Here is a 13,178-nt window from a genome sequence, read left to right as displayed (position 1 = left end):
CCAGGAGCAACCGCCCACTCCCATGATGTAGTGTAAATGACGCAATGGAGTCGGTGTCTCTTTACCCTTAAATTAAATATATTTGTATATATCGTAATATTTAGCAATAAACTTAAAGTTTTTTTTTACTTGTAATTAACAACCTAAAATCAATATATTCCAATATTTTTTTTATTTGACTGTCATTCGCAATGCTTCACAGGACTGTAGTTTTGTACCTTTATCTTTTTATCTTATTTTCAAATACTTTATTTGCCTCAAATACAAAGTTTGTAATCTTGTGATTCACCTCTTTTATCAAAAGATGCAAAAAATTAATGAGAAAAATACTTCTGGAACCAATACGGCTGAAAAAGTGGGCAGTACTGTTGTGCTCTATGGCAAGTTGTACTGAAAAAATGCATTACTTTTGGTCTGTTCTCACCAAAAACTGATTGGATCGCTTCAGAAGACATGGATTAAACAACGTGAGTCTAATAGATTACTTTTATGCTGCCTTTATGTGTTTTTTTTTTTTTGTAGCTTCAAAGTTTTGGACCCCATTCAATTACACTGAATGGCCCTACAGAGCTGATGTATTCTACTAAAATCCTTCGTTTGTGTTCTGCAGAAGAAAGAAAGTCATGCACATCTGTGATATTATGAGGATGAGTAAATGAGATCATTTTAATTTTGGGGTGAATTCCTCCTTTAAAACAGTACCATGATGCCCTAAAACAAGTTATTGCCAATGTACACTTTCCAACAAATCTGGTATTACCACGGTACAGCGTCCAAAACGACCCTTCATCTTAAGTCAGTGTCTACTAAAAGAACGTAGGCTTCATTAGTTCATGAAACACAAGCAGAACGAATTACAGTAGGCTTCTGCTTCAGCTCTACTCGTGTTTTATGAATGAGGCTGAAATTTTGTAATCTGCGGGACAATTTTTTTTATATTAAATATAGACACAATTAATTGAATGAAGTTTGAACACACAAAACCTATTTTTACTATTTTGAGAAGCAAGTATAGAGATCGCTAAGACATGTGACCAACTGGGCGGCAACGTCATCAGAACGCAAACAATTATGGGTATGTTTGGCCCGTTTACATGGGCTGGCATCGCATAGCAGGCTAGTGTTCTGGCAAAACAGAATATAATCCTACAAAATGCAGCGGGCTAAAGAAAACATTGTCGGACCATACCGCCTAAAACTAAATCCTAATGCAAAGACGAGATAATAAAGGGAATCAAAGGACTGGATCCTTACGAGCATAGTGATTGGTCAGGGGACGTCAAACTTTTGCTAACTTCCAGCACCCATATATATATATACACAACTACATGATATTAAGTGTTAGTGCATACACACACGAAGTTTTCAGTAACTTCAAGTCGCTGCAGCAGGCCCAGGTCTTTTTTTTTTTTTTTTTTACAGATGGATGGGTCCAGGACCTGGAGATTGTAAAAGTGGGGCAGAAAACTGTCGTCCGTTCCACGGTATGCTAATGTTTTAAGCACCACACTCCTCGCTCTCTCTCATCTATCTGCATGCAGTCAGAATTCATGTCAAAATTGCAATGCTGGAGTGTGTGTGCCCGCGCGCCCACGAGAGAGAGAGGCGCGGGCGCGATCGAACTGTGTGTGTGTGTGTGTGTGAGAGAGAGAGGCGCGATCGAACAGTGGAAACATAAAAACATACTCCGTCATTTTGTTCATAGAGGACATCATTCAAACTGCAAAGTGTTTACTTATATTTGTGTACACTCGCAATAAAACACAACATTGTGCTTTTGTCACACTCTAAGCTCGTCAAACTGTAACATACAACTGTCACCCAACCAAACACAAACAGTTTTAAAAGCAAAACATATTTATCCAACCCCATTTCAAAACAGTCTGTGGGTTTCATCTTTTGGACATTAATCATATCGCATTGGTTTTCATTTCTTGTCTTCAGAGCAGAGTTACATATTCTACATTGATTAAAAAAGAAAATCAAATGTGTTTTTAATGGTAGTATTATTTTATACGGAAATCAATTATTTATAATTCAGATGAGAATAAAGTTAGGGTTAATTAAAATTAAGGAAAACAAATATATTGATCTGAAATATAGCAAATTAATTTTAAATTCATTCAGGTACAATTACCAAACATATCGCAAGGTCTTTTTGTCTTTTTATTAATTTAATTGATAAACTAATTATATAAAGCTATTGTCAGTGCACTACAAATAAACTGGTTCTATGCCTTTATTAATAAAACTTATTTAAAAAATACATGAACAAATGTGCTGCTTCATTCAACTCAGTCTCATGACTGGTGTGGACTGTGCCCGGCGATGGGGGTGGATTCACGGGACCTTCCATCTCAGTTGCAGGTGTAGTGTTGTCTGACAGTAACAATAAAAATAAATTGTGTCATATCACAACCTTTATTCCAAAGTAATCCAGATTAGATATACACAGGGGGCAACATATATTGTATTCTTTTACTATTTACCTGGGTATAAATGTGCTGCATTATCCAACTCCGCCTCAGGACCAGTGTGGTCAGTGCATGGCGATGGGGGTTGATTCATGTGAGCTTCCAAATCAGCCTCAGGACCAGAGTTGTCAGTGCCTAGCGATGGGGGTTGCTGTTGTTGTGACCTCGCTCTTCTCCTAAACCGCTTGAACCGGTCTGTGTTCGTAGCTTTGCCCTCAGTATGGCCGAGGTACAGAGAAGGGGCCCAGTCAGGATCACACTCCAACATTTCATAGGCAGGTTTGCCTGCAAACACAGTCACCAAATAAATTGCTATGTAGCCTAAATGTACAACATTTAAAACTGATTAACGTTACGCTTTAGTACATTGGTAACTTAAGCTCATTTTCTATCCATTTCATGATAGTTAACGGTTAACATTGGCCTAACGTCTAATCTAATGTTCTGGTTACATCAAACAAAACACCCTGGTTATTTGTCCACAACATAACATTTACAGAGAGTAATTAGAACTTACCTTTGTGAAAATGCTTTGAACACACCATCATGTGTGGTGGAGTGTTATCGAAGGTAATCTTGGGCCTCCTTACTGCTGCTATCCATGCCATTCGTCGCCTTTTTGTCACCTCTGAAACATGGCTTGTACTATTATTTTTCCACGCTGGAAAACGATAAAAGGATTTTACGTTCTTAAGCTTTATGCCACTTCTATCGTGTGAACGACTATTGCAGTTTATAACACAGCAGGTAGAGGGCATCTTGAACACTGCGTTCTTCCCCCCTGGCGCCTTCTGTTTGTGCCGCGGATTCCCAAAATGCTTTGCGTTCACCACTGGTAAAACGTCACGATGACGTCACATTAGCAACATCAACAGAGGTGTTTGTTTACGCGCGTGTATTTTATCCCAAATAACATATTTAAAAGGATAGGTGGCCTTTCCTTTTTGATGAAATGTAATTACTCCACTGGTAAATTACCCATTAAATTGGCTAGTTTTCATCAACAAGCTCTGTTAGCTTGGAAATTGGTTTACAACCACAACTTCTCCCCCCATAAAACCATCTTGTGGAATAATTCAGATGTTAAAATTAGAAATAGATCATTATTTCTTGAGAAATGGTTTAATAAAAACATAATTTTTATTGCAGATCTATTCAAGTCTAATGGTGATTTGCTATCCTATGAGAGTTTTATGAATATCTACAAATTTCCTATCCAGTTTAAAGAATTTAACTCTGTTACAAAGGCTATTCCAAGTGGTTTAATATGTATGATGAAAGCTTCCCTTACCGAGGCATGTCCTAAACAATTATCTTTGTTATGTCTGGATGGTGTTGCACTTTTAAGTAAAGATTGTAATAATAAATTTATTCGTCAACTTTCTCAATCTACAAACCTATGTACTCCAAAATTCTTTTGGAATTCTATAATAGATAACATTCAGTGGAGGAAAACATGGTTACTTCCATTTAAATATTGTATACCCAATAAAATGAGGGAAGTGCATTTTAAAATTTTGCATAATATATACCCTTGTAACGCACATTTGTCCAAATATTGTGATGTAGATGAGGTATGCACCTTCTGTAATAATGAAGTCGAAGACGTCTGTCATTTGTTTTTTTCTTGTAATGTTTCTTCAATTTTCTGGAGTGATTAAGTTCTTATTGTTTTTCTAAAGTTAATATGATCAGTAATCTTTGCTTAAAGGATGTAATTTGTCTCTTTGAAAACCCAAACAAATCTTTAGAATCTACTGTTAACTTTCTTATCCTTGTGGCAAAATTTTACTTTCACAAACAAAGGTTTCGTAAGAAAATTCCTACTTTTAATGATTTCCTTTGTGAAGTCAAATATTTAATCAAATCACTAAGAACAATCGATAATAGAAAATATACGTCTTTTCTGAAAAAATATGATGAGATCCTTCATGTACCATGAGTTATATCTCTACCGTTTTATTTTAATTTTGTTTGTTTATTCTTTTTTTTTATTTTGTCAATCTGTATCCTATGATTGTGCAAAATTGACTATGTTTATTACATGGTTTTTTGGAAGGAAAAGGGAAAAAGAGAAAGGAAGAAAAAAAAAAGGAAAAAAAAGGACATGTTTTTCTGCTGTTTTTTATTTATTTATTTTTATTTTATTTTTTATGGTGTAATGCATATAAACTAATATAACAAGCTTTGTCAAAGCGTAATGTAACCCTCATTGTTCTTTTTTGTATATGTATTTGTTATTTTTATATTGCATAATAATTAAAAAAAAAAAAAAAAAAGTTTGTTTACGCGCGAATTCTGGAGACACGTGATGGCTTTAAGGCAGTATTTAATCCACTGGCGCGCACTTTACTCACAAACCATACAGCCCGAGTTGATTTTTGAGAAGTTACTGAATTTATTTCTGGCTATATCAAGTGAGTATTATCTCTGTTTTGCTCGGTGTCCGGTAGTTCTGAAGGATTAAAGTTATTTATGACTTCCTTTCGTTTCAAAACGGACAGCTTTTGTACGGGTTTGAATGAACTTTTTGGTGGCTTGAGCACAGCCAGAGGCCTAGTCAGCCTTTTAGATTAAGCTTGTGATTTTTATTGTAGACTCCGTAAAGTTTTATGCGGGTTTTAATTGAATGTAATGCCTTCTTTGGCTTTGTTTTTTGTCGCTAGTTAATGGTCTATCACATAACTTTTAAATGAGCCATACTTTAATCAACAGTAGTTGTTTTGAACATTACACTGAGAACTCGATGTGTATGTGTGTTTACATCTGAACGACTTTTTTTTTTTTTATTATTATTATTATTTTTTTTACGCTGTTTGCTCATGTCTATAAATTGTCTCGAATGCAAAGTTTTGTACATGACGTTTGTATGTACTTTAAAAAAAAATTAACATTGGGACACATTAGGCGAAAAGGTGACATGACCTAATTTACACCTTTTTTTTGCATGTAAATTGGATATCCATTCTTGATTAAGGACATGTCAACTACCCGTGTCTAGTTTTTGTCTTCAGGCTGTTTTGATAAAATTGAGTTTTTAATGCACTCTTATCTTATTTTTTTAGGTAAAACATGAGTTCAATCACAAGGATTAAGCATGCAGATAATACATCTGAAAACATCAAGGTATCTGGGCCATTTCAACTAGACTCTTGCAGAGTCCTAACCCTTTATTCAGTTAGACTACTAAACGTTTAATTGATTGTTCATGACATCGTCTGTCTTATTTATGATTGGATTACTGGGTATTTCTTTCAAATTTGGTTTCAACATCTACATACTCTGATAAATGGTACATTTTAAAAGTTAGTGGTGATAAGGAACTGTTAATTGCTGTAAATTTATTTCTTTATAATTCCGGTGTTTTGGTTAATTAAATGGAACCTGGTTGGCTTTGTCAAAGAGCGGATGAATGGGGTCAACAAATTGCCTTAATTTAAAACTGTTTCCCACCTAGAACAAACTGACTTGGACCTTGATCTGTTTCTGAATTAATCACTACTGATGTGCATAAACTTAAAGTGTACAAATTAAGTAACCCTTTTTTCTGCCACTGTTTTGCAAGTGAATACATTAACCAACTCAAATTTGTTGTCGTAAGTAGACTTCTGTGGTGTGTTTTCCACAGTAATTACAGGTACCAATTGCTGCCCATGGGAATCTGAGGTGTTTACCCCATGCTGCTGATGTGTGTTCTGCCCCTTTCCCATGCTTGTTAGAACGGCGGACATGCAAAATTGATCAGATACCTCAGTTGTTGCTGGCTTAACAAGTGTAATGGCAGTATAGTGCCTGTTAAGGCTGGTGAAAGTAGCCGGGGTTACTGTGTACTTGCAGCTTAGCTTTCCTTCTTCCCAAATTCCATCTCAAGATTTGATCCGCAGAGACGGGCCAGTTGCTAGAACTGTGCTGCATTTATAACATTAGTTCAAGCATACAACAAGCAAGAGAGCACAAATTACACCGAGTGAACTAAGTCTTCTAACCGAGGAGCGAGCGCAAGTATATTTATCTTGCAAAAATGCGCAAATGTATAATATACTGTACGCGTCAAGGCACAGTCACGTGTAGACCGGGAGCGCTCTCCTAGCACAGGCCTCACTCTTTTCCAAGTGTCGCAGCTATTACCAATGTGAAGAAAATGTTAGGAAAAACGAACCCACTTAATGAATTTTGTAGTGTGGTGTGGTGTGTTTTTTTTTTTTTTTTTTTTTAAACATGTTTTGCAACATTGCCAACACTGAATGGGAGGGGATACTTTTAAGTGTGTGAAATCCCCTAATTTTTTCATGAAAACGAGAAATCCACACATTGGAAAATAAGAAATAAAGTTTCTTTCTATTCGACTGAAAATCCATGTCTCTCCATGCATATCTCATCTCTCTCTGTGCAGCGTAGCCTGTTTAACATGCATGTGCTCTCGTAAAGGGACAGCGCTGTTTTATTCCCACTGTATAAAAACAAAACCAACCCTTTTTCTCATTAATTCGCCTTTTTAGAGATTAAGCGCTGAATGAGGCTTAATAAACGTTGTTATACACGCATCTGGAAATAACAAGCTGCTCAATATCCAAAATGTAAGTGTATATTTAAATGTATTCATTTGGCAGACGCTTTTATCCAAAGCGACTTACAAAAGAGGGGAAACATAAGTGAATCATCTTAAGGAGACAGTGGTATGAAAAGTGCCATACTACAAAGTTTCACCATCAGAATAGTATACAAAACAGATTTAAGTGCACCAAGAAATGTAATTTATAATTTTTTTTTTGTGACGGTTAAGTGCTTTTGAAAAAGATGTGTTTTTAGCCGTTTTTTGAAGATTAAGTGAGTCAGCTTCACTGATTGAGTTGTGAAGGTCATTCCACCAACGTGGTATGATGAAACTGAAAGTCCGGGAAAGCATTTTGGTGCCCCTCTGTTTTTGTACGACAAGGCGACGTTCCTTAGCCGACCGCAGGCTTCTGGTGGGAATGTAGCTCTGCATAAATGTTTTTAGGTATGCTGGAGCAGACCCAGTGACTTTTGTATGCCAGCATCAGGGCCTTTAATTTAGTATGCGCATAAACCAGCAGCCAGTGGAGAGAGACAAAGAGTGGTGTAACATGTGCTCTCTTAGGTTCATTAAAGACCAGACATGCATTCTGGTTCATTTGGGGAGGTCTAATAGCACATGCAGGAAGGCCTGCAATGAGAGCATTACAGTAGTACAGTCTAGTTATGACCAGTGACTGAAGGAGCAGTTGTGTGGCATGTACAGAGAGGAAGGGTCTTCCTGATATTGTAGAGTGTAAATCTACATGATCTTGCAGTCTTTGAGATGTGGTCTGTGAAATTTAGCTCATCGTCAATGGCTGCCCCTAGATTTCTGACAGTTTTGGAAGGTGAAACTGTAGTTGGACCCAGCTGCTGCATGGTGATGTTGTGTTCAACAGCAGGGTTGGCTGGAAAGACAACGAATTCGGTCTTTGCTGGGTTGAGTTGCAGGTGGTGTTCCTTCATCCAGGCTGAGACTTCTGCCTGACAGGCAGCGATTCGAGTGGTGTCGTTGGGCTGGAAAGTAGAGTTGGGTAACATTTCCAAACGTAAACTAATTCGGCATGATGGCGTTTGATATGAAAGGCAAGATCACTATGGCTAATAGGCTATTATTATCAGAGCTGTTCAGCTGCAGTGGGAAGATGAATATTTGAAATTGTGTTCTTCCTATAATCCTCTAACACCTGTTATGTTTAATTTCTGGACCATTCAGGTGTTTTTGTTCTTTGTATATCAGTTAGTGTTGGTCTTGTTTAGAGAGAGAGATATTACACACTACCTACTGTATATTACACATCACAACCAATTTAGTAACAAGTCTGTTTTCTCAGCCAATCAAATCCTTAACTCTGAAATAATATTTGATCCTTCTTGTGAATACTCTACACATGGGCAAAAGTCGCATGACTAAATGGGTGACCTAAAACACCTCTCCACAGAACTCTTGGTTTAAACGCACACGTGTAATGGCAGGATGGCTCAGGTTAATATGATGCACTTATTATTTTATATCTGTAAAGCACATATGGGATTGCATGAGGCATAAATCTTATCTTGCAAATTATAAATGTTATTTAAATTTTGGGGGATTTTATTTTATTTTTTAAAAAAAATTTCTCCCCGAATTTGAAATTCCCAATGTGCTCCAAATCCTCATGGTGGCATAGTGACTCACCTCAATCTGGGTGGCGGAGGTTGAATCTCGGTTGCCTCGCGTCTGAGACCATCAATCCATGCATCTTATCACGAACTCGTGACTCCAGGGGTGGTAGTCAGCGTCTTTACTCACTGTGCTACCCAGGCCCCTGGGGGACATTTTTGTATTAAAAACACAAGTTTTTAGACATTTTTTTTTAAAGCCATGATGTTAAAAACTGCTATTTTTCATTTTTGTGTTTGGGCCGGTGAAAATCTGGAGCACTGGGCCAGTAGAAAAAAAATACTTAGCATTGAGCCCTGATTTGTATGTATTTATTTTATTTATTTTTTCTCCAGAAATTCCTTGTGCCAACACCTGGAACCGGATCAGGGAGGAGGACATTCCAGGTCCTTCAGCCATCAGCAGTAAATAAGAATCTGGGACGGATAGTTGAGGTACAAACATCAATAGAATGCAAAACCTGTCAAGAACATGCCCAAGTCATATTTCACCCCAAAATCTAAAGTGGTGTTTTCCAGACTGGGTTGCACGTGGGGGTATGGGAGGTGATTGGGGGTATGTTAACAATATTCTGAGATATCCATTCTTTTAATTTCCTCTCAGTCTAAAATAACATTCAAACAGAGTTGATGTATTTCTCACTAGCAAAAAAATTGTGTGCTAATATAGTGTAAAGGCACCAGACTGGTCATATCATAAAGGTCAGATAAATGGTATGCAATTAAATTAGGGCTGCAGCTAACTACTTTTTATAATCGACTACTCTGATTATTCAACTATTTGGGTGTTTTATTGCAAAGACATTAGCTGCTAACAGACTATTCAGCTTGTGCCCTCACTCAAAGGTTTTATTAAATGTGCTTTCTAACTTTAAAAGGACCATCTTTTAAAAATGCCTCGTGTGAAATTCAATGAATTAAAGGGAAAAGTACTGTCACTGCAAAAAATCCTATTATCAATTATTTTTGTCTTGTTTTACTTTTTTTTCTCCCCTGCTTATTCATTTTGGAGGTATTTTTAAAAGCTGGTTTGTCCTTTTTATTGTTAGCAAGCATGTTTAATCAAACCTTTATGTCGGACCACAAGCTGAATCAATTAAGAGCTAATGATTAATCTTTGCAATCGGCGAATGGTCGAATAATTGTTAGTTGCAGCCCTAAGTGCAATGCATGGAGAAAGGGGCCATGATTGTTTTGACTGAAATAATGATGTTAATTTTAAGTCATGTACCGGTGAATTGTTCAGTGTTTAACTGAAATCATGCATGTAATGAAAGTAATTCTAAAACTGTACCTGTAGTGAGATTTATCATTTTTATATTTTATTTTAGTCATTAAAATGTTCCTCTTGTGTTGATACATTGGACAAACACTTGTTCTTTTAAAGTTAACACAATATTGCAATGTTACGCATACAGTGCAGTTCTTTTTTAATAAAACAGTTTGCACATTGTCTTGCCAAGTGTTCTCCTCAACAAAGGAAATTTTGGCTGGAAATGATCTAATTTCTTTATCCAATTTAATGTTTTGTATTGCATCATGAATGTCACACTACTCTTTGATACATTACTCCTGCAGGCCCTCTATTAGCTTATTCAGTGGTTGAGGATGGCTGTTTTTGCTATACTTTATTGTAATCCTTTACAACATGTCATCACTTAACCAGGCTGAGACTTTGAGAAGTTGCTCATCTTTTAAAAGAAGCTCCTACTCTTACACATCTGACTTTTTGTTAAAGAATTGACCAAGTCGAGGCTTAACTTCTCAGAAATACTCTTAGGAATAGTCCTCTGCATGCAGCTGCTGGACATGCTCTTGTGAGATCTGTCTGTGTGTGTGTGTTTGTTTGTTTCAATGTTGTAGTCACACTCTTAAAACTGTTTTAAGAATGGCAAAGCTGTTCCCAAAAGGAAGATGTGGAGCGAGGAGCAAGTAAAGTGCTCCAAGAGAGTCAAAGCAGAGGTCGCAGTAAAATCCACAAGTCCAGAAAATGAGAACCAGCCTGAAGGGATCACCCAAGAAGCCTATGAGCTTATGATCAAAGGTAACCAATCACATGTGTACAGTTCACTGGCATTGATTTGGTATGCATTTATTGTACATTGTGAATTTGATATTTGAAGATGGATGGTAAGGGAAGGTACTTGTTGAATAACATTTTGTAACCCTAATACATGTTCTCTCCAGAAACTCCTGGCTCCTCATACTGGAAGGAGGTAGCAGAAGAGAGGCGGAAAGCCCTGTTCAGTGTTCTCCAGGAGAATGAAAAGGTGAGTTAATTACTAAAAGGTGATGGCTAATGTTTAGCCATCCTGTACCACCTCTCGACAGGGCTGATGAATCTGTCATGAGCCTTTTAAGTGACCCCAGGTGTGTGTGGGTTTTTTTTTTTTTTCCTCTAATCTGACTTTTAGTTTCACTAATGCTCCTAATTTTAAACTGATTTTAGCAGATGATGCATTGTTTATTGGTCTGAATCAATTTCAAAATTAGTTGCACAAAGACATTGAAGCCAAAGATGAACAGATGGCTCAACTGAAGAATGAGAATGAGGAGTTGCAGGAGCTGGCACAGCATGTACAACACATGGCCGACATGATTGAAGTAAGAAATGGCATCTAGATACAGAAATGGGAATATTTGTGATGTATATGGTGGTTATGGACCTGCCCTTAATTTTCCTTTTTTCTTTTCAGAGATTAACCGGTAAGAGTCCAGACAATCTAGAGGAGCTGCGAGAGATGGCCTTTGATGCAGAGGTTGAAGGTGAAGAATATGAAGATGAGGCAAATCAAAAAGAAGAGAGTCAAGAAAGTGTGGATCTGGGCCCAGAAAAGACATCTGACCATGATGTGCAAGATAAGGAGGATTCCACAACAGAAGAGAGCTGTTTGAAAGCTCCTTTAGAAAATATTGAAAAGAACTGTGAGACCAGTGGTTTTGGTCGGAAATGATTTCTCTTTAGTTTATTTGCCTTGCGGAAAAAAACGTGCACCTTGTTTTAATACTTTATTTTTCTTTCTTTAAATTGGCTTTATTTTCAGTACCTTTTTGTGCTTTTTTTTTTTTTTTTTTTTTTTTTTAAACTGCCAGTGTAAATGTAAACTTGAATGCAATGGAAATAAACTCCTTATTTTGTACAAGTGCACTTTAATTTGGTAATTTGACACCTTCTGTATTCTTTCGGATGTGGACTTAGAATTCGGTTTCCTGATGGAAAACATCTTTACTTGTGTTTTGCCTGAACCCTATAATGCCTAGTAGCTCCTGAGGGTAGTTGGAAGGCCAGCTGCTCCAGTCCAGGATTGCCAGTTGCTCTAGATATATCTGAAGCTCCTTTGAATTCCTGAGGTGATTGATGATTGGAATGTTATTGCAACAGAGGCTGTTGAGCAGATAGCAGCTCCAGCGCTTTGCTGTAGTGGACACGTTGCTGGCTGGAGCCATGAACTCCAGTATGGTGTAATAGAGGCCAAGTGTTTGTGCCTTATTTTGGTTGGTTAAGTTGAAGAAGCAGAGTCCACTGAGACCCTCCAGTACTCTAATGATGTGGTCATCTGAAAGCTTGGGCGTTCTCAGTAGCTCCACAATGTTTGGCATGTACTCTTCTGCTGTATTTTTTGCTTGTGCATAACTTCCTAGAAGATGGTTTACAACAGTATCAGCCAAGTGTACTGTATCTTGTTAAATTGGACTTTAATCTCTTTAATTTTTTTTTTTTACGATGTGTCTGTGTCTTAACTTTTATTATATTGCTCATGGTTAAACGATATGGGTTGTTCAATGGCCATTTTAATGACTAGGGTAGCTGATATACACTGTAATACAATTTCTTGTCTGTTAATATCATGCATCCATTCAAGAATTTATTAAACTTAATTATGCGTAGTCAGAAAATTGAAACAAACACAAGGGAGAGATTCTGTAAAAACGTATTAATGGCCAACTTTGTAAAATCTCAAATACCTGTGTAACCTAGGATCCCAAGGTCATGAGCTGCATCCACTCTCTTTTTTATGGGCAGATCTGTGTCCTGGACAATTTGACCAGCCATGCAGATCATCTTCTGATGCTGAGTTCTGTTGTCTTGGTCTGCTTCTACTTCATGGGATAAATAAGACTTGATGTTATTGTAAAATGAGAATAGAAACCTAATCATGCTGGTACCATATAGTTCTTGTCAAGTTTCAATAATGGACTTTTTAAACTCCCAACTGTCAATTTTCAAACGTGCACAAGGCCTTTTATTCTACTTTATTCCACGGGTTATTAAATGCTTGATTCTGATTGGTTCACGGACGTTCTAAGGGGTGTAATTATTTTTCACGGCTATACAGGAGTTCCAGGTCTTGACGGCTTAACGGTTCCATATCACTTAAGACAAATTATTTCAAAGCTACCTACAGGCTACTACAACAAAATGAAAATATAAACCAAGACACTGGTTAAGTAAATCGTTAAGAAATTCAAACAATGTCTATCCTACATTTATTCCAGTTTCGGTTG

General features: G+C 37.0%; 2 protein-coding genes across 2 annotated transcripts; one reads left to right on the top strand and one right to left on the bottom strand.

Annotated features, from left to right (window-relative positions):
* Positions 1-1,756: 1,756 nt before the first annotated feature.
* On the bottom strand, positions 1,757-3,253 carry LOC127619916 (uncharacterized). Its single transcript, XM_052092950.1, has 3 exons — positions 2,992-3,253; positions 2,490-2,759; positions 1,757-2,379 (listed from the first exon to the last, which is right to left on the bottom strand). Exons 1-3 carry the CDS (start codon positions 3,230-3,232, stop codon positions 2,243-2,245), a joined length of 648 nt encoding a protein of 215 aa, XP_051948910.1. The 5' UTR covers positions 3,233-3,253; the 3' UTR covers positions 1,757-2,242.
* Positions 3,254-4,801: 1,548 nt separating this feature from the next.
* LOC127619910 (geminin-like) lies at positions 4,802-11,709 on the top strand. The gene is made up of 7 exons (XM_052092941.1): positions 4,802-4,891; positions 5,540-5,600; positions 9,009-9,107; positions 10,560-10,716; positions 10,860-10,942; positions 11,166-11,276; positions 11,369-11,709. The coding sequence occupies exons 2-7, from the start codon at positions 5,547-5,549 to the stop codon at positions 11,624-11,626; spliced, it is 762 nt and encodes a 253-aa protein (XP_051948901.1). The 5' UTR covers positions 4,802-4,891; positions 5,540-5,546; the 3' UTR covers positions 11,627-11,709.
* The last annotated feature ends 1,469 nt before the right edge of the window (positions 11,710-13,178 follow it).

The sequence above is a fragment of the Xyrauchen texanus genome, chromosome 26 (genome assembly GCF_025860055.1).
Source record: "Xyrauchen texanus isolate HMW12.3.18 chromosome 26, RBS_HiC_50CHRs, whole genome shotgun sequence".
Lineage (NCBI taxonomy): Eukaryota > Metazoa > Chordata > Actinopteri > Cypriniformes > Catostomidae > Xyrauchen > Xyrauchen texanus.
This window is presented reverse-complemented; position numbering and strand designations above follow the sequence as displayed.

Coding starts and splice junctions, on each gene's coding strand:
- LOC127619916 (XM_052092950.1), bottom strand. CDS start 3,232: ATGCCCTCTACCTGCTGTGTTATAAACTGCAATAGTCGTTCACACGAT. Junction 2,760..2,991: donor TTCAAAGCATTTTCACAAAG/GTAAGTTCTAAT, acceptor CTGTGTTTGCAG/GCAAACCTGCCTATGAAATG. Junction 2,380..2,489: donor TGCAGCACATTTATACCCAG/GTAAATAGTAAA, acceptor TGTTACTGTCAG/ACAACACTACACCTGCAACT.
- LOC127619910 (XM_052092941.1), top strand. CDS start 5,547: ATGAGTTCAATCACAAGGATTAAGCATGCAGATAATACATCTGAAAAC. Junction 5,601..9,008: donor ATACATCTGAAAACATCAAG/GTATCTGGGCCA, acceptor TTTTTTCTCCAG/AAATTCCTTGTGCCAACACC. Junction 10,943..11,165: donor TTCTCCAGGAGAATGAAAAG/GTGAGTTAATTA, acceptor TTTCAAAATTAG/TTGCACAAAGACATTGAAGC.